Raw genomic sequence first — 21,524 nt, 5'->3', positions numbered from 1 at the left:
TTTGTGTTAAGCATAAGAAAAGATATGAAAGGAATGGGAACTTCTAAAGCTTGCAAAGCACTGAGAAAGTCTTATGGTGTCATCTCAACTGGTGCTGGACGTTACCACACCTTATTTTTTAAGTAGCCAACTTGTAGGCAACCACAGCTGGGAATGCCCTGTGACTCTCCTTAACAGTTCATCAATGGGCTGAGGAGAAGTGGCACCAATGCGGAAGAAATTAGGAGCCAGTTTGTCCACCACTTATTTTCTAGCCTGTGTGTGGCTTCTATGTTATAAGCATCTTTATTTGTATCAGTACAAATTCACTGTGGTTTTTGCTACTTGTAGTAGTATTTCCTTGTGGCAAAGACATTGAAGCGTAAGATTTAAAAACTGGAGCAAAAGCCAACAGAAAACACATGGCATGTGCCATGCTTTATGTCAGGCCACCAGCGAAACAAATAACCAAACATTTCCATAAATTCACAAGTACTGTTAATATATGTAAACAGTAGTAAGGATATATTATTCTGTTTTTATAAGCATGCAAACAGACTTTCTTAAAGTGAAGTTAGATCCACAAATTATATCCCATAGAGGTATATGAGGAGTTTTTTTATCATTAAAATCATATTTGTATCCTCATTCCTGAAACTTAACATTTTGATGGCAAACATGGAAAGCTGAGATTCTCAGCATCATTAGAAAAGTAGTTTTATAACCTGACTTCAGGCAAAAATTTATACAAAGGAATGTTGTTCACATGACAAAGTCATCCGTGAAGTTCAGAAGTAAATGTTATCTCTACCTAGCAATTAACAAATATTCAGACAAAATACAAAGTTCCTGAGCAAGGACTTCAGTTGCTCTAGAGCTATCTTCATGATAATCCTTTGCAGAGTTGGGTCTTTCTCCATTGATTGCCTGAATGTTATTTTTGTTGGGAGACCTGTGTCTGCAAGGAGCTTTGGCCAAAATAATGCTAGTAGCATCTACATAGAATTCTTTGAAGTTCTTTGGGGGGGAAAAAAAAGCAGCAAATATGTTTTTATCCCATTCCCTGTCTCAAGTAGACCATGGAAATGTTTCTACAGATCTAAAATGTAATTTATTTTTTTCTGAGGGCTGCTCTCCATCTTATTCTGTCATAAGATAAGAGATCAAGCATTTGAATCAGAAAAACCTTTCCCAGGATTTTCCTGTTTTCTGTAGAAACACACAAAAGAGTGTGGCATGAGAGTGATAATGTGAGCATGTGTGTCTGGCTTGAGGGACTGTGTTCTCTAGACTTCTTAATCCAGTTCCTAAACTAGGTTTATCTCATATTCCTATTTTATTTCGGAATGAATTCTGGAATGTTTTCTGTCTCATCTTTAAGGAATGTTAACAAATACAGTTTTTGAGGCTCTTTATGAACACTGTTCTCAGTCTTGAGTGAACTATGAGATTTTAGCCCCTAATTCTTTTTATGCTTTTATCTTTTTAAATTTCTTCTTTCCCCCTTTATCTGTTTGTGGTCAAATTCAACTGTGTGTATGAAGGATTTTTTGGTCATTTTTAGTAGCAAATGCAGAAAATCCTTGTTCTTATGCTGTTTTTTATTTTTACTTCTTAGCAAAAAATAACCTATCAGATGTTACTGAGACTAACTAGTGAGGTTAAAACAAAGTTATTGTTTTTTTTGTCTTGCTTGGAAAACAGTTGCAGTTCCTTATTGGGGTAATGACTTAAAACTACTGAAGTAGGCTTCCATCTGTGTTGTAAAAGTCACTGTGTCTATTGGAGAGGTTTTCCAAAATAGTCTTTGGGTAAACCTAGCATTGCTGGTTTAAGAACTTCTGTTGTGGAGTTATTAGACTTTCTTCTTGTTTGTATTGTCTGTCGTGAGGAGAAAGAATTACTTGCATAGCATTAAATTAAGCAGAGGACCATATGTACGGACAGTTCTTTAAGACAGGCTGTAAGACACACAACTTGCAATCCGATTCCATCAGCTTGTTACTGACCTTACATCTGTAAGCAGTAAGATGATGTCCAACAGTAGCTCTGGTTTTAGGACTTACTAGGCCTATTGGTAAGCAAGTTTTCAATTATGTCACTTCTGGGTTTTGTTGTTTCCATATGCCCCCTCGTTCTTCAGGAGCACACATGATGTTATTCTATTTCCATTTTCATACATTTGATCGTAAAGAGCTTGCATTCTTAATATCTGTTGAATGTAAGACTATGCAAGACTCCTGTTAGTAGACATGCTGTTGCAGTAAGATAACATTAACCCAACCTAATATGTCCATTTGAATATCTTCTTGAGCTCTGCCTTTTCGGAGTGAATAGCTACTTGAGGACTCGTCAACTCCAAGAAAGAAGTCAAGGAATGGAGTTAATCTATATTGAGTGAAGCAGAGTCTGAAGTTTGACTTCCATGTTAAACAATGAAACGCAGCCTTGCATTTTACTGGACACCCTTTCATATGGATTTGTAAGAAAGCCCGAGCAGAAGGTTAAAAACTCTACTGTATTTGTTCTGGTACACTAAAGAAAAAGAAATTTTATGTAGACTTAAAATTAAATGCTTCCATTGGGCAACAGTCCTGATTCCAACTTTGCAAATTTATGGAAGTGTATTCTGGCTCATATAAAACTACCCAGCTGAACTTCTGTGACAGATGCACTATTTCTTCTCCTTTAAAGTTCATTCATATGAAAATATATCTCCAGTTAGACGTGTTTATGAATTTGGGATCCTTCTCAGATGAGACATAGTGTTGCCTTTTTAAATTTACACAAATAGTTTTCACAACAGTCTCTTGCATTTGTTTCCAATGAGCAAATATTCCTTGAGTTTAATGTTACATCTACTCTGGATCCTGTGAAATGTTCTGCATTTGCTTATTGAAGTCTGGCATGCTATAATGAGTTTAGGTAATGTTTCAGTTTATTGGGTTTTGCCCCACTCACTATCACTGAGTATCTCTATCAGTTTTGGAGTCTTCATCCAGATACAAGAAAAGTTTACTTGCTTGTATACTGTACTTGCATAGTATTTGGCAATTACCTGCATAGGTTTAGGGTCTTTTCTCTTTTAGGAGAGGCAACCCTTTTTTTCATTTTTTACTTCATTGGAAACAAATACTGCTCAGAAAAAAATATATATATTCTTGTAGACCCAGGATAAATGCTTTTGTATAACCCCATTTTTTTTTTCAAAGCAGCATATTCTTTACTAGTGAGATTTTTTTCTTACTTGCTAGCACTCAGGTATAACTTACTGCATTAGAAATATAGTTCTCTTCAATGTGTAAAAAGAGCCCTTTACAGTGAGGGGAATGGTTTTCTTTTGTGTTAGATGGACCTTCTCTCTTCTGTACCTATAGAGGGTTTTTGAGAGCTAGCAGCTGTCTGCTACTACAACCACTGACTTAAAAAATATTGTTTCCCCATAGTCATTTTCAAAAGTGCTTCAGCATTCTGTGGGATGCAAGGCATAAAGTGTAGTCAGTAGGGTATCTCTTCTAAGTTATTCAGAATGATTTGATATAGGATTAATTCAGTGTGACTAGTGTTCAGACACTTAGAGCTTTATTATCATTTCATAATTTGATTTTTTTTCAAATACTTTCTTTGTATAATTTAACTGTGGCTATGTCTAGACATATTTCCTGGGTATGGCTAAACAATTTTGAAGGTAAAGTATGAGCTGATTTTTTTTGCACTTTCACACAAACAAAATATGATTCCTTTATATATGGAAATGGAAACTGCAGACATGGGATGTACAGCTTTTCAAACCTCTGCACCTTTGCAAGAGTAGTTATTTCCCAATAGATTTTCAGTCATCTTACCTTCCATTTGTAATGGATTTGTGCAGTGCATTCTTGAAGTCCATTTATATTGTTTTCTCCTTGTGTTATTTGGTAGAACTAAAGTTTCAGACTACCCAGCAGTTCTGGTTTGGAAAAATTGATAGGACCTCTTCCTTTACCCTATTCTGTCCCCTGGTTTCTCATAAAAACCTTAATTTTGTCTGCCTTTTAAGGTAATCTTGTATATGGCTATCTCTTAATGTGTAACTATTGTAGAAGTTTCTTTTAAAATGCTTGTTTTTGTATGATGCTTACAGGAAACTCCGCATATTTTATTCTTAGAGGGTTCTGTGGTGTTCTGTTACCCCTCATGAAAGGCAGCTGCTGATATTAATCACCTTTTTGTTCTATTCACCAGTCAGCAGTCTCATTTGTAGTGTAAATTCACCTGAATTTCAGATTTTTTTTAGTATATTTGCTGTCTGGTTCTTTGCTGTAATATATTTCACTGCTTCTGTTCAGTGTTTTCTGTCCTCCTTATATACTTGTCTGCTTTTTCATTTTCTGCTATACTATATTTCCTGTTTTCCACTACCTCCTTTCAGAAGATGGTTGAAGTGCTATCATCTTCCCTGAGAGCAGCCTGTCATCCTCAAATAGTAGGAGATGATGTCCCTATTTTGGATGATTGCTGCTGGAGAGTGACTAAAGCTTTTAGATCATAGTACAGTAATTGGAGAAGTCATAATTTGTGTGTGTGTTTTTTGGGGTGGTGGTGGTGGGGAACCTTAAATTCATGACAAAGAATTTTATTTAAAGGAATAGTGATGTATCCTCTTAGCTAACTGATAACTTTATCTATTTTCTTTATTCTGGAAACCTTAGCCATATACTTAAGATGTTTTTTGGTAGTTTTGTCACAAATAGGGCTATGACTTCAAAGTTCGAATGCAGAAAGTGTAGTTTATCAGAATGAGTTTGGCAAAATGTACAGGGTTTTTTGTTCTTGTTTTTCAGGGGGAACTGGAAGGAAAAGTTGCGTGTGGAAAGTGGTCTCTTTTTCCTTTCTGTATTCTGATTGGATAAAAGTTTTCAAAGGAAACTAGAAGGGTTTTCAAAGAAACTCCTCTAGGAATCACATTTGCCATGTTTATGTAATAGTTTTCTCAGTTTTTGCAGTGATTGATCCTTTAAACAACTGTCAGAGAATCTCTGAGTTCTCTATCATCACACAGCATGCTAAAAATACAATTATCATATCATCTGGTCCTAGCGTGCTGGGCACCTGCTTACTAGGATACTTACCTGTTACCTTGTTAGTTTTAGCTCCTCTTTAGTTACTTGTCTGTAAAATGAAAAAATGTTGCAGTGAAATAATGTTTTAGGGCTGAAGTGCTTCCAAAAAGGTACAAAATGTTTGATTTGCACCTCTTTCTAGAAGTGCCGAGCAGCAATATTTTCTACTTTTTTTTGCTTTTTTTTATGTATATGGTTTCCTACCTCCCATCCGCATCTTTCATACTCTGAGCTACTGATAATTTTAGTTGGATAGTACCCTGTTTAAAAATAAAATAAAATTTCCCTGTTCTCTGTCTCGGAATTCTGGAAAGTTTAAAGACTTGCAGAAACCATAGCTTTTCCAATCATTCATTTTTTACAACCAGACTGTTCAGATGCAGTCCGTTCCAGTATGTCTGCAGCTTAGACTTTAAACAACTTAGGTACCAGAAGTAGGCAAACTGAAGCAGAAAATTTGTTTTGGGCTGCATTACCTATTTTTTACACTGTCAGCCTAGCACTCTAGAGCACAAGCTCAAGAATTTTTTGTTGCTTTTTTTTCAGCGTCAACATATTTTCTGCCAAGCTCAAGGGAAGTAACAGATTCACATTGGAGCCAAGTCACTGTAGGTCTGAAGGATCTCCTCTGGTATCAAGAGTCTTCTCAAAGTTTAATAGTAGTGCACCTGCAAAGGTATGGCATTCCTGTCTACTGTGACACAGCTGGTAAATGAGAAGTAGGTCCCAGCAGGAGAATGCTAATGAGCTCAGGATATGCTTGTTCTCTCCTTTCTACACCCTTGATTGATCCATAAATGAATTTTGAAGAACATTTTTTGTTAAACAAGAGATCTCAAATGAGTTGTTGGGATTGATTTCAGTTAGAGACAGGGTTCTGACTAGAGCAAAAGGTGAAAGAGGGAGATCTGTTTGAGCTGAAACCATACTATGCTTAGATGGCTTGCTCTGGAATTTTAAGCTTTACATAGAAATCTCTAAGCTAGGCTGTGTTGTCACTGTTTTTCGTGATTTGATAATTTTGATTTCCAAAGGGACATGGAGAAGGCTTTAATATTTTCTTAGGTTCCAACAGACAGGATGATTACCACATAAACCATGTGAAATGAGGCAGTTTTTCTAATGAAAACTAATTTATGGATGTATCACATATAAGCTGTATGATGGAAAAGTTCAAGTAACCTTGGTCAATGAAAAATAAGAATTTGAAGATGCTGAACGTGAGAGCAAACTGTCCAAACCTATTTAACATTTTTGCTCTTCTTTGAAACTGTATATAAATCTTGAGACACATCCCATCTCTTTTTTTAATGAATAGGGAGCTGCCTAACCACCATCCTTCATAGATCATAAAAAATAAGACTAAAAACTTGTGTATATGACACAACAAATTTGAAAAGTGTTCTTTCCAGAGAGACTTTCATAGAAATAAATATGACAAATTCCTAATGGTCACTGCAGACATATTTTCTAGAGTCAAGAATTGTTTTCAGATAAATTATAGAGGATGAAGTACTCAGAGATTGCCTGGTTTTGTTTGCTTTTTGTTTGCTTTTGCTTGCTCTTTTTCTGCCACCCACAGTTAGGCAGAAAATCATTTATTGAAATGACGATTGAGTAAGATAGCTTGGGCTGACAAATCCATTGTATCTATGCATTTGGCAAAGTATTCATTTCTCAGACTGCATGCACCTTGAATGTGCCATTGTTGCTGGCAAGTGCAGTAAGCAGGTGCAGTACTGGGAGTCTGAGGGCTGGGGCAGGGACTGGGGAAGTACCACGGACAGGGGCTCCTCCAAATGCCTGTCAGCACAGTCCAGGGTCACCTGTGGGACTGCCCCGATGTGGCCCCATCTGTCAGGAGTTTTTCATGTGGGCAGTTCAGCACGGTCTTAAGTCTTGCAGACATCAGCACTTATGATTATCACTTGATACTTAAAAAACAGCTGCTTTTATTGTGATTCCATGTCATAAGTGTTGGAGATGCCAAGGCATGTGCAATTTCTCCTATTTGACAGTAGACTTATGGACATACTTAACAGGCAGTCCAGGAGCATGTCTTACTGGACTGTCTGGTGCGTATGTCCTGGAGCATCTCTTACATGCTCCTCATCTAGTGCCAGAAGACTTGAAACATCTTTCTGCAAAGACAATGACCATAAAAACATAACTTTTTCCTCTTTAACGTTTCATGGACTAAGATTCAACATGCTGTTCTTCATGTTGTAGTATTGAAATTCTCTGAATCAATGAAGTACATCTGGAAAGAAATCACATTTTTTTTTTAATAGGTAGAATCAAATTACTTGAACTGTTCACTAAACTCACCCATCCTACGTGGGGAAATTTGAAACATCAGGGCACTCCATTGCGAAGAATATCAAAATGCGCTTGTCAGTGAAACAATTTCACAAGTTGGCTAGCGAATCACTTCTGCCAAATGAAAATTTACATTGCATCATAATTTTAAGTTCACATTATCTGCTTAACTCAGAACTGTTCCAGTTTGTGATCTACAAGGGGGCAATGTGATATAACTCACTGACACTGTCCAGCATGTGTTGTGCTTCTGTAATCTGAATATGATATCCAGAGAGGCAATACAAGTATCTGTTTGAGCATCATAGCTGCTAATTCTTGTCCACATAAATGGGATACAGCATGCTGGTTACCCATGCTGGGAACCTATAGATGTGTTTTTGTAGAGTTCCTATTTTCTTCCAGTAACTGTGATTCTTGGAGGTGTTGTAGTTGGGCTACTATGGTTAAGCCACCTTTGTTCTTGGAAATGCTAGGAATTTAGGTGTTAAACTGTAAGGAAATGAGAATGCACCAAGACATTTTTTTTGGTGGTGAAGGCAGTATAGGACTTGTACATGACACTGACAAGATACTGGTTCTGAGGATTTCTATTTCTTCAAATATATTTTTGTGTCCTTGAGATAATGCAAAAAGGGAATACCCATAGGCAATTCCATATCACAGTTTCCTGTTGGATAGCCATGGCAGACGTGTACTAATGCTCAGGTTAGTAGTAACGGCAATGAGGTATTGGAGTGGGGGGCATGGTCTCAATAAATTTGGGATCAAGTTTCAAAAATGTTTGTCGTTCCTGAAGAAATGCAAAAAATGCAACACCACCTGATCTCTGCAGATTATCCATCCATCTAGTTGGATTTCTCGTGTGTAAAAACCTACTTAAAATTTTCAGTGACACCTGCGTTACATTTTTAGTTTCAGACATCACACTAGATGAAACTTAACGTTTTTATCCCATTTCCTAAGTATTGTTTAAAAAATAGCTGTATAGGGCTTGAATCCTTTTGTACCTGTCTGTTGCTCTTTTACAACTTGTATAGGTGTTCGTATGTCTTTTACTAGATCACTGTAAAAGATCCTCAAGAAGGTAGTGAGCTGCTTTTGCTTGACTCATTAAAGCAGAAGTGCCACTTTACAGTGTTTTCTAAAGACTATTTAATTTTCACAAGACTTACCACTTCATTCAACAGTTTAGAAATGATTGAAAGGAAGAGTGACTGGACACTTATGCACTGGCTGTTTAATTGCATAAACTGAATTGGAACACTTGGTGCATTTCATTATTTATACGGGTACAAATGAGTTTGAGAGAAACTCAACAAGATGTGTTGAAAACTGATCTGTACAAAATGACATCAAATTTAATGTACTTCTGAAAATGTGGCCTCGTATTTTGGCATGTTTCATAGTGTTTTCCTGTTATTTTACTGAGCTGATTGAGTGTCCTTCCAGTAAATTTTTCAGGGTCTCTGGTCTAGTGGACTTGTGTAGTACTACTAGGCTTAGTCACATAGTTTGTAACATGTTTGTTTATTGCTATTTCTATTTCAATCAGGTACAATTCTTTACTACCTGGGCATTGGTTAACTTTGACTGTTTTAATCTGGAGTAGAATAGTCTAAAGAAAGAAATTCTCTAATTTTTTTTGCAAGGATCTTTGAGCTTTGTTTTTCAGCCTCCCAAGTCTTCCTAAAAATTTGTTCTTTCAGCTTGTTTGAACAAAAAGATTATATATGATATGAGTCTTAAATATTTGCATGTTGTGCTGTCTAATATGGCTTATTCTACAGTTAGTCTCCTGTCTGCCTAAATTACAGTTGAATCTTCTTGAGGGATGGGGTGTGCTCCTCTAGACTCTTCAGGAACTACTGTTGGGAAGAATGGAAAACTTCTCCTACCTAATGGACTGAAGTTAGATTTCTTGACCGTTTAAGGAGGTGACTGATTAAGACCACAGAGCTACCTCCTTAGGTGGTCGTTGCTTCGTTAGAGCAAAGAAGTGTGCTTTTCACAGTGAGTTCTTTGAGCATGTTTCTGTGATTCTTGTTAAGTTGCTAATGTGGTGTCCCTCCTTTGACTCACTTGGAACTTGCGAAGTTTCTTTTGGATCTGCTTCATTTTTCTGTTGGAACTGGTGCATCACTGCTATTAACTGGTTCTCTTCCTTCCTAAGTGAAGTGATGGCTGAAGCCCAAGCTCTGCTACTTCCAGTGTTGACAGTTAGAATACTGGAATTATGCGTAGGTCTACTGATTGTGAATTCTGATAGCTGTATGGTAGGGCATGACAGTTGTGGAAAGAAAATTTTTGTTAACTGGACTAGCCTTCTTTCTTGCTAGTTATTGTAGAAACATATTTGGATAGTTGGGAGAAAAATAAGTAAGCTAAGCAGGGAAAAGGCTTTCATGTATTTTATTACACAACTTGGAGAAAGTCTTTGTATTGATAAATGCTGCATGTATGAAAAGAGCATTTATTTTATTTAAATCTTCCTCTGCTTGGAATAATACATTATTGAGAACACCTGCTTTGAGAAGATCTTTTTAAAAATATAACTATGGTAAGAACTAATTAAGCATGTAGATGCTTAAAAACTTGGATTTATGAAGAGTTTAGCTATTTCTTTTAATTTCAAAGGTGGCAAGTCACTCAAATAAAAAGAGGTGGCTTTGACAGTCTTACAAGAAAAGTAGAAAGACCAAAATCAAGTGTTGCTTGTTTTCAGAGCCTGTTTTATAGGCAGTCACAGGAAATACATGTTGCCATTTGTATGTAGTAGTACAGACAATCAATTGGAAACGTGATCAAGTACAAACATCTTGAGAATTATACTCTGCCTTGCTAAAGCTGTGATGGCAGTATTAATTCTCTGCTCTGTCAGGATAAATACTTCTTCCAGCAGAGTAGAAAACGGAAACTTCTTCCTGTATATGCACCGAGGAGGTCATCCTTCTGAAATCTGGGAGCCCTGTCTAGCATATGCTCTGGGCTATGTTTGTAATGACCCTGAATATGAAACTACTTGTGATGGTTTTATCCTTGCTATATCTTTGTAGGGCAGCAAAAATCCTGCATTGTTTGAATGGGTGTTAGCTACTGTAAATATAACAAACAACTTGGGTATTATAAGCTTAGTAGAAAGTAGCAGTTTGAGTTACATACCACTTTCAAGAGACCACAGGATTTAAACAGAATATCACTGAATACAGAAACGAGGTCAACGTTCAATTTAAGAAGGATTAAGTACAATAGAAAAATTGATTTGGATAAATCACTTTCTTAGAAACAACTGTGGTGCTCAGGTGTGAAAATAATTAATGGGCAGACTTGTTGCAGAGTATTTATGTACGTTCTGGGGCTCTAGCCATCTAAAGTGCATACCCTGTAGGAGATGAATTAATTTGAATATGACAGCAGACTGGTCTCAAAAAAACCTACAGCATGGGAAAGATCAGGGAATGATGTAAGAAGGTCTTAACCACCTTTTATTTGTATATACTCTTTTAGGCAGGTAGCTGCAGAGAGGTCATAAAGGAGTTACTGTACTCAAAACATCCATGTCTAAGAAGGCAAGTTTATCCAGGCCCTGTCCCACTTTAATGACCACATGGAATTAGTGGCTTTGTGTATCAGGAAAGACTAACCAATTCTTACTAGTCTGAAATAATTGCCTAAAGAAACAGTAAAACTTTTTGTGTTTTTGAAATATGCTGTGTGAGGTAAAGGTGGTAGCATGATGATGTAATTCTTCACTCAATAGTAGCTGCCAAGATTACATTGCATTGTGTATTGGTTACCTTTAGGTGTTCTGTGCTAGTTGTTTTCCTGATGTTTGGAAATAGCATGACTTGCTCATGATTCACTTGCTGTCAAGCAAATTTCTCTAATCTCAACACCAGAAGTTTCCTGGTCTAGTTGAGTTGTCTAGCTTGAGCTGTTCTTTGTGGACAGATAAAGAAAATGTAGTCTACGGTCATTGTATCCGTCCCTGCTATTGTGCTGTTATTGGCCAACTGCAGTTGAAATTAACAACTGAATTGTGGGATTCAGCAATGAATTCAGCTTGTTTTTGTGAGCTTATGACTGGCTAGAGGAGTTCAACTGCTGAGGAGAATGTGCCTTAGCTTCACAACCATCCTCAGCAGTGGTAGTAGGTGGCTGACCAGGCAGGCAGCATGCAGAGTTGTGAACAAGCCATAGCTGGGTTTGTTTGCCCTTCTACCCAAAGAGTAGGTCCAGGGTAGATGGCTGGGACAAATGTGCAGAAAACCATGTTTCACTAATTCTGGTGGGGATTTCTTGGGAGAGATGTTGGGGGAAGGGGGAGAGTGTAGGATTGCTGTCTTTTTATTTTATTTTTACTTTTTTTTTTTTTTTGGTAAGACCTTTTCCTGTCTACCTATGTTGCTTTGTCTTGGTTCAGGATGATTTCTTTCTATCTGCTGCCCTTAGCTTATTACCACTGTTCTTGACTGTGGCTTCTCTCTCTTTGAAGTGGTAAATATAAATAGTTTTAATGCTATACTGCTGGAAAGATCTTGTAACTTCCTTATTAAATTTGAAGGAAGAAGTGTGGTAGTTGAATGATTTTGACTTCTTATCCTATAAGGCCTGAAAAAACAGCATAGAACAACTTTCTTATTAAAGTTTTGGTCTTTCATTCTATCATCTCTCTAAAGTTTAATTTGCTTTGGCCTTGATGTTTTGTGTGTGTGGAGTTTGTATCTTCTATGGTAGAGCATCCATTAGTGGCAGTAGTATCTTTGCCAAATGCGCATGGAGTTTTCTAGAACCTCTGGAGTATACGAGAAAGTGAAGAAACAGGGTTATTAATTTGGTGGTGGGGATTTATATTGACAACATTATTTCTACTTTGGCTTTCAAAATAACATATAAACTCTTACTTGAGTAATCCATACGTAAAGCCATAGCACACAAAGGACAGGAAAATAAGAAAGGAATGGAGAGAAAGCAGGAGAAGAGATAGATAAGAGTGTATAACAGCAGCAAAGGAAAGGTGAGTGACTTTCCATTTCAATTTTTATCCCTTTGTTTATTCCTCTATTTTGCCTTTCACACTCTGCTTGTTTACCAGTGGTCACAAAATTTATCACATTAGAAATTAATTTAAAACAGCAAACTTTTAGCACATCGTATATAGGATTAGCTTGTCCAGAGCTACTAATATTTAACTCTCATTGATTCTTTACTTTGTTTAATTATATGATCTTTTTTTGATAAAACAAGCGAAATTAAAAACTGGAAGTTTCTTTCTTTAGGTAATTAGTAACATAATTGATATTTAAAACTTTCCTGGAGGACCAGTTAATGGTGACTGATTCTTAATAAATGACCTCTACATAGGAGGAAAAAATACAGGAAAAAAATTAAATCCATTTTGAGGAAATGTCACATTTTCTTTAGAGTTAGCATGGAACATCTATACACAGTGTTTAGTGTTTTTAAAGAGTAGGGTTTGCAGCAAAGTCAGCTGAAATGGCTTTAAAGCATAGTATTTACTGTAGGTAGAATTGCTAATGGCGACCTGTACTTAAGGTTGTGTGACCCTTCCTATTTTAAGACTTAACTCTTAGTTACTTTAAAACTTTGCCAAAGTTCAGTTCAGACTGTGATTTTTCCATGCCAGATGTCTGCTTTGGGTTGAATTTTTTTGAAAGTTACAGCCAAAGGAGTTCTGTTCCAAGAATAAGGCTAGTGAAAAGTATGTTATTTTGCTTGTGTGAGAATATTCTGGTGTCCTTCTTTGATGCTCCAGTGCCCCCAAGCTCTGAAGCAAGGATTTGAAATTTGGCAAGAGTTCAGCCTTTGTGTCGAGGATGTGCCTTTTGCCTCCCTGTAAAAATCCACCCAAATTTCCAGACCAGTTTACAAGGCTTTGAAAGATTGCCATTTGCATGGGCTTAATAGGAATTTCTTAAAACTTCACAGTAAGTTTCCTTTAGATTCTGTTCACACTGGGAATGCTCCAGGCAGAACTGAGCTGTGTATTTCATCCCATTTCTGCTACAAATTGTAGTGGCTGGATCTGGGTGCTGACATTGAACTAAGAGTGGGCAGCATTTTGTCTTGTACTACTACCGCCTATTCCCATGTCCTATTCCCTCTTTAAAACCATGGACCTGGGCCCTCTGGGGAAAAAAAAAAATCATCTCACTTGTCTGAAAGAGTATGACAGATATGGAGGAGAACAGAGTTTAGGAGTGCTTGCATGTCTCGTTTGTAGCATTCTTCTGGTTACAAAAAATGTGTGCATCACTGGCAAAATATTACTTCATTTTCTGATGGATGTTCAGATAATAGTTATTGTAGTTAAACTTCAATAGTTGAATGAACTATGAGTACTAGTTGCTGAGCTATGGAGGCATCAATTACAAACAAGTAAATGAGAAACAACAAAAAAGTTATAGTACGGGAATGTTAGATTATGAAATCAAAAGCTCACTTTTTTTCCCAAATGTCTACATCTAAGTCCAGACCACTTGCTCTATTGTAGTGTGCCCTACAATCTCATTCAAGAGTCTCATATATCCCTCTTCCAAGAGACAATTACTGGATTAGAGTGGGGTCTATTTTGAGTATGAATCCAGGATTTCAGCAATAAAGGCTTGTGTATTCAACTGTTACACAAGTTGGAACGTGTGGAGTAAGTGAAGCAGAGGAGAGTTATGGAATAAAATAATTCTCAGCCACAAAGACTTCTTTGGAGTACTGCTCACAGAATTGTGTGCAATCTGTGCTTAGTCATGGTCTCTTTTACACAGTACACTCAAATAACCGTGTTCCTAGGTGGCTACTCGTATATCGTGTGTTCCAGTGGCTGATTTGAGAATGTTATTAACTTGTAGAAATGTGAACACTTAGATCTGCAAGTGGACTCTGTGGGAGCTAAACTTCATGTAAAGTACTGTATGTTACTAAGGTCAGGAAAAATCAGCTCCAAAGTGTGCCAAATCTGACATCTGAAACTAAGGGATATTATAATCTAAGTAATTTAATGTCTCAGTTGACTGCTTTACAGATGTAGAGGCTACTAGTCCAACCACCCTTGAAAGGCTAGGGAAGAAATTCATTGCATAAATAACAGGATTGAAAAATAACATGCTACAGATAAAGCATGTGACTAGCTTCCATTGATAAGGGATGAAACAAAGTATTGATAAATATTTAATTTAAAATTATGTCCTATGACATGGGGAAAACTCAGTTTTGCATTTGCAACTCTCAACATTGAAGTACTCATCTTTATGACCTTAGTTTTCTTTGGTTGTGATTTTGTGTGTAAAAGTCATAAGCATCTAACTTCCTTTTGAAAACGTAGTCCAATTTTGCCAATCCTTTGGTACCTCTTTTGATTCTGGAGCTGGAGTCATTTTACTTTTTGTGATTTCTTTGCCAATAAAATAAATACACCTGGATTATTTTAGATATGCCTGAAACCAATAGCATCAACCTAAAGAAAGTGCATTAACTAATCGATTTCATACTGATCCAAGCATAAAAAAAACCAAAAACAAAACACATTTTTTTTAGCTCTGGAACTTAAATTTTCACTTTGAATCATCAGTCAAAATTTGTAAACTTTGAAAATAATATTAAAATGCAAATTCAGTTAGCTATAATCTCTTAATTCTATTCCAAATCAGAGGCACTTTAACTTAGCATTATCTGCTTAGCATATTGCTGGGATTCTCATTCTTTCTGTTTACCGTGGAGATACAAAGCATGCTTGTGCTAAACAGTTCACTACTACCTCACAACAATGAATTTTCCCTATATAAAGCTGCTTCAACAGTAGGTCATTTTTATTCCTTTTAAAGCTAACTGTTACCTGAAGCTTCCTATGAAAAAAAAAAAATCTGATAATTTGAAAGCAACTTGTTGGAGTGCCTGCAGCAGTGGAATCTCTTCTTAAAGTAGAGATGTGTGAGTTGTTTTTTTTTCTTTTCCTGTCTCTTTAACCTTAAAGCAGTCATCAAGTGTACTTTTGACTTCCCTTATTTCTAGAGTCATTCCCTTACAGTGCTTGGTAACGCCTCTGGATCAGTCGATCTTGTGTGGGTCTTTAAAATCTTAAGGCTTTTTAAGCATTTGATGGGATGTTTGTCTTGCAGCGTGTTCAGGAGAAAAACGGAAATATTGAGCTGCTCAAAGCATACTTCTTTTGCAGAAGAACTCATCTGCTAAGAAGAGCAGTCTATTTGCTTAGCTTTGTGAAATTCATTTGCTTATGGAGAACTGTTTTCCCCCCCCCAGCCTCCCGAAGACTGCTTCTGACTTGTGTGCTCTTCTATATGTGTTTTGAGCTGTGCTTTGAAGTTGGGCAACTAGCTTTAAACAAAAGCTGTCACCACACTTCTGCATAACATCTAGCTGGATTTCAGTATGCTGATGTGTCAGTAATGTGGTTTAGAGTTAACAAAATGCATTTCTTTGTTTGCTTTGACATTGGTTTCTGTAGGATCAGAAGTAAAAAATGAAATAAAATAAAAATCATTTTACACTTGGCTTGTTGTGTGAAAGCCAAGTCAAAATGGGTCTCAAAATGTGATTAAATGGCTGTGCAGCAGTTATTAATTGGTTAGGCATTTGTCTTGACACACGTATAACTACACGGTGATATGAAGTCCATGAGTTATCCTGTATTTTTTCCTCTGTCACCTTCCCCTTATTCCTTTTCAGTTCCTCTAATAACTGAAGGAATTCTGAAAACCTGCTCACGTGGATTTAATTTCATATCTAAGTCATTCTAGCATACTTTAGTTCAGGGTGTGTAGATAAGGGTTCAAAGAATTTAAAGATGCACATTTTCTATCATTTTTGAGTAGTGTCCTTTCGAAACAAGATACAAATAGGACTGTTTTGACTTGATTTATATTCAAGTCTATTTTTATATTCATTTTTTATTTTAAGCCTAAGGTGCAAAATGAAGGGCAGATTCTGAGAGGTAAAAGCAGACACAACTGTAGTCAAATTAATTTGTATTCAATTACACCAGCAGTAAATTAGCTGTGAGTTTTCAACTCTATTACTTCAAACTGATTTTAAAAAGTAACTAAAATCTGACCAGCAAGACTCTTCTGTATTAGGTTTAATATCATTAAATATCATGTGATCATTTACATTAAGTATATTAACTGTTCCTGAATACTTTGCTTTTTGTCTTGTTTTCGACAGCAACTTGAATTAGTGGAACCAAGCGGCTGGATTCATGTTCCTTTAACAGATACCCATAAGAAGCCTATTCGCACATTTATGATTCAGATTGCTGTTCTAGCTAATCACCAAAATGGAAGAGACACTCACATGAGACAAATCAAAGTATATACCCCAGTGGAAGAGAGCTCTATTGGTAAATTCCCTAGATGTACAACAATTGATTTCATGATGTATCGCTCCATAAGGTAAAACTTCATAACTGGAGATAATAAAGGCATTTTTCTGATGGCAGTATTGCAGTATTGTTGTTTAAATACTCAAATACTTTTTTTTAAAGGTTTATCTTGGTGTAATATCTTTACATTTATACTTTGTACAGTCCTGAAATAAAGAAAATATTGTGTTATTGTATTTTGTAGTGTGTAACACTTCATTGCTTTTTCTCTGAGCCTCTGGGTTCTTTTGAACCACCTGGGATGGGGAGGAGGAACTGGGCATACTAAAAAGTGTGTTTGTGACTTGCAATCAGTGATTGATTTAATAGTTTTTTTTCTCATATTTCTTTTCTGATGATCCTGTATAGAAGTAGTTTGTTTTACAGCGCTACTGTTTTTACAGGAGTTTGCTGTTTTTATTAGGAGTTTTCTGTTAAATGTATTTTCAGTCATTTAAAGAGTATCTTACTGATGTTTTGCCTTTCTATGTAAAGAATGGAGCAACAGCAGAATTCCTGTTCAGCAGAAGCTAAACTAGTGCCTTGCATCAAGTCTCAGGCAGTTTGGTGGATTTTATTATGTACTCTTATGAAATTGTTGCACATGCTTTGTTATTTATTTGAAGCAGAGATTATACTTGTGTTGTAGCACTTCTTATTTGAATCTAGGCTTGCAAACAAAAACACCAAACCAAATTACGACACTTCCCCCCCCTTTGGATGTATCCATGTATCCAGTTGCTTTGTTGATAAATTGAGTAGAAAGAAGGTTGTTAGGTATGCAGTTTTCTGTGGTTTTTTTTTTTCTTTTCTTTCTATTTTCCCTCCTTTAAGAAGGTAAGGTTGCAGTTACCTTTGCTAGTTTTGTGTTGTTACATCAATGTGTTCCCTACTTCCTGTTTTTACCACAGGATAACCCTGTTCAGGAACACTTGAAATACTTTGATTTAAAGAAACTCTCAGAAGCATCCTCTTCTCTTTCTGTACGTTATTTATTGTGTACCTCAATAATATAGTCATTTATTTTCTGTTCACAAGAGAACAGTCGTTGAAATGAACGTGAATACGTTCTGCATGAGGCATCCCCATGAATAGCTGAGGTTGGAGTTCAAGGGTTGCATAACCAATCAAATGTGTACAAGTTAAGGGTACGTATTTTAAAGACATGCCCGTTATCTTTAGGCTGATGAAGTCTAGGTCAAGTTACTCATAGTGCACTCTGAAGAACATAAGCAAGTAGACTAGGAACAGTGCTGTCAGCCCAGTCTTGTTCTGCTTATTTCTGTCCTGCCTCAGTAGGAATGGACCTTTAAAGAGCTATTTCTGGTCTTGCTGCTTTTCAGGACTGCTATATCCATGCAGAAGAGGTGCCAAATATTTGTCTCCAAAACACAAAAGTTGCCACTTCTGACAGTCAAGTTGAATAAGCTCAAACCTATCTTGACTACTTACCGTGCGACTCTCAAATCATAGAGGCTGTTTAAGTAGCTGTAAAAAAAAAAAAAAAAAAGTGACGCTTACAATTAAACTGGATGCTGTTAAATGTTGCTGTAGGGGGGAGAGCTGTACTTAGAAATTAAACTTTAAATAAAGCTTATATGATCTTTTAGTAGACTTTAAGGTGCGCAAAGTTTTTTAAAGGTTAAGGCTGTAGTTACATCTGATTCTTCTGTTAACAACAGCTTCAGACTGTGCTTGCATGTTACAGTATTTTTGCTTCTGCTTTATTGCCAGAAGTTATCTTTCCCATAGTTGTGCCTTTTCAGATGATTCTCTGGCTGCTCTCTAAACTGTATCTGTGAAACTATTAGGTCCTTGGCCCTTTAAAATATATTTTTAGTATTGGGTAGAAACAAAATGGTCTGTGGTAAGACTGTGTGAGAGAACAGTGAGTCATGATGATGAGGGTGGGAGAAGATTAAAAGGGAGAGTACAACTGGTAACATCTTCAACTACTGCTGACAGGAAAAATAATATATGACCATGCCTGAAAGGCAGTGTAAAAATGCAAACTCGTTACTACAGTTCATGTCGTCATCTTTGATATTCAGTATTACTGGAAACAAGTACAGTGGCTATTCTAAATCCATCTGAAGTCTTTTCTATGTTTTTTCATAACAACTGTAGCCTGCATTGGTATTTAACATTTGTGCAAGTACTCTTTTTTTCTAACATTTCTGGTGCTTAGTCACATAAGGCTGCTGATTTAAGTGATGAGATCCTAGAGGATTGTGTCTGAAGTAAGTTAATGCTTGTGCATTAATAAAGCACTTTGAATTTGAAACAGATAAACTGGTCTGCCAAAACATTACAGGAAATTATTACATGTATATTGTGCATAGCTGCTGCTCTTTTTTTTTGGCTTGATTTCTTTTTTTAGACATAATTCTTTGGGATCTTATCACTTAAATGAGCAATTTTACGTAACTAAACTACAGTTGTTGGGAATACCAATCTTTCCAAGGACTGACTTTGAGAACAGAAAGTTCTTGTAATGTTAATTTAGTTGAAGCTTGTATATTACCTAGCCAAGAGCTTCTTTGGAAGGTGTCAACAAGTGCTGTAAATTAGTTAACTGTTAATGTGTGCAGGAGATCCAAAATTGCAAACCTATAGAAAAGCCTAAATGTGTTATCTTTGTAGTGAAAACTTGCAAAATATAAACATTCTTAGGCTCACGTCTAAATAGTACTGGTGGAATACTATAACCATTTTGACTTTGATTTCTCATGAATGTGTGTCTTTCTAGTGAAAACAGGAATAACATTTTAGTTCAATATACTTGTCTCTCATAACTTGTCTCTCATATTCACTTCCTGCACAGTCTCAAAAAGAAATTTCCTTGGCATCCTTTAACAATATCTTATATTCATAACTACTTTTTAGTGCAGTTTTACTTTATTTTACCCGTGTGCATACTTTAGTTGCTGTTTGTAAAGAGACAAGTGCTGGGAATCTGTAGTCTTCTGTATATTCAAGTTGTCAACCTCTCTGTGGAAATGAATACCAAGCTGCATCTCTAAAAGGCATAAAGCCAACAAATGACCTATTTGCCCTAGAAGGTGGTTGAACAAATGTTACTTTAAGGGATGCAAAACTCTGGCTACTTGTTGTTAGCTTTAATATGTTTTAATACATTTTTTTAATGAGCAACGAGGGGTGCTGCTTCAGCTTCAGTTTGGGGGGAGAGAGGGAGAATCAGATTTTCACAGATGCAGCTTGCGAAGACTGTGTCTAAACTTTAGGGTGGCTATGTGAGTATTCTGGCTTGTTTTGTGTGAAAATTTATTTGCCTGAAAGAAGAAAGGTATACTGGTTACAAGGACAGATGATCTTAAATAATTCTGATGCACGGGGGGAAAAAAGTGAGCTTTTATATAACTTCAAAAATTTCACGAAATGTATGCTCACAAAAGTCTATTTGACAAATTGCAAGTAACATGAAATCTTGACATTGTTTTTAGCAAGTTGACTACCAACTGAAGGAAACTTTTTTTTAACCAACAACTGTCCAGAAGCTGAACCAAGGGAGTTCAGTCAGTTTTTCTTCTCAAGAACTATAAAACACTTTAGACCTATATGCTTGGAGTAGTGTCCTCATGGAGAGGAGTGAGAGCCAGGAGGCCACCTATATACCATGATGACTAGTTGTGGCTGTACCTTACAATAATTTGATAACTTTCTGGTAGCTAATGTAAAAAATGGAGAAAACTATAGAGTTATTTGTCAAGACTAGAAATCTATGAATTTTATTTTGATTAATAATGAATTAAAGTTATCTTTAAAGTAGTCTTATGTCTTCTGCTCTTCTAGTTTGATCTGTAAGGAAAATACTGTTGCCAACACTGTCTATAGGAACACAGCTGATGCTGTGTATTTGCTTGCTACCTTAGGTTGTCTTCTTTACAAAAGAAAGCGTAACATACTGTTTAGCGAAGGATATACACAGCTGTCTTGTGTGGAATATGGAATGCTTGACATGAAATTGATATTAGCATGATCTGAGTCTGACTCAGATCTGTGAACATGGTATTTTCTCTGCTTTCTTTTGTACAAATGTAAAATATTTGACTTCTATTGATTTTTATTTTTTTTTCTTCTCATCCCGTAGAGATACTTGGTATGTTGAGGCTTCAGATGACTCTGGCCCAGATCCTCAGTTACTGAGATATGGGTGACAACTTTAAAACTTCATTTGCTGCCTAATTCTGTAGCTGCCCAAGTCCTCACAGATAGGCATGATTTTAGGCTGTGGGAAGCTTGGAGCTCTAGTTATTTATAATCTCAAATTCAAACTACCAGTTTAGGTGTTTATTGAACAGTTGGCATGTAAATAGTTTTCTGAGAATTAAAGGCTTGATTTGTTTCTCATGAAGTATGAGAGATCAAACACTGAAGAAAATCTTAATCTGGGACTTGTTTTTCTTCATTTGTTATAATAGTTTAACGGAAGTAATTGAAACATGATTTAAGATTGTAATCTATTTATATGCTAGAAATTGAACCAGATGCCCAGATTGCCAGTGCTGATTAGTAAAGCTGCATGAACTTGTATGCATAAAATGGTGCAGCTGTAAAGTGTGAAGGACCATGGAGAGCTACCCATTGTTGGGAACGCAAGTGATCTCTTCATCTAAGGCAGAGAGCTACATCTCTAGGCAGCATGCTAGTGCTTGGAAAAACTCTCACCTTTCACAGAACAGCCAGTAAGAATGTCATTGTGCTAATTCTGA

At 36.4% G+C, this 21,524-nt stretch overlaps 1 protein-coding gene across 6 annotated transcripts in view; it reads left to right on the top strand.

Moving 5' to 3' along the window:
* Window positions 1–16,988, top strand: part of ANAPC10 (anaphase promoting complex subunit 10) — a 38,386-nt gene extending 21,398 nt beyond the window's left edge. For 3 of the 6 annotated variants that reach the window (XM_068680852.1, XM_068680851.1, XM_068680853.1), the window contains exon 5: window positions 16,596–16,988. In XM_068680852.1, coding sequence (XP_068536953.1) covers window positions 16,596–16,826 — 231 coding nt within the window. In that variant the 3' untranslated portion in view covers window positions 16,827–16,988. Of the gene's footprint in view, window positions 1–5,627; window positions 5,758–15,238; window positions 15,341–16,595 lie in introns of those variants that run through there. The other 3 variants (XR_011096141.1, XR_011096143.1, XR_011096142.1) reach the window with 3 other exon arrangements.
* The last annotated feature ends 4,536 nt before the right edge of the window (window positions 16,989–21,524 follow it).

Source organism: Anas acuta, chromosome 4 (genome assembly GCF_963932015.1).
Source record: "Anas acuta chromosome 4, bAnaAcu1.1, whole genome shotgun sequence".
In the NCBI taxonomy this organism is placed as follows: domain Eukaryota; kingdom Metazoa; phylum Chordata; class Aves; order Anseriformes; family Anatidae; genus Anas; species Anas acuta.
The sequence above is the reverse complement of the archived record's forward strand: the minus strand, read 5'-3'. Positions and strand labels throughout refer to the sequence as shown.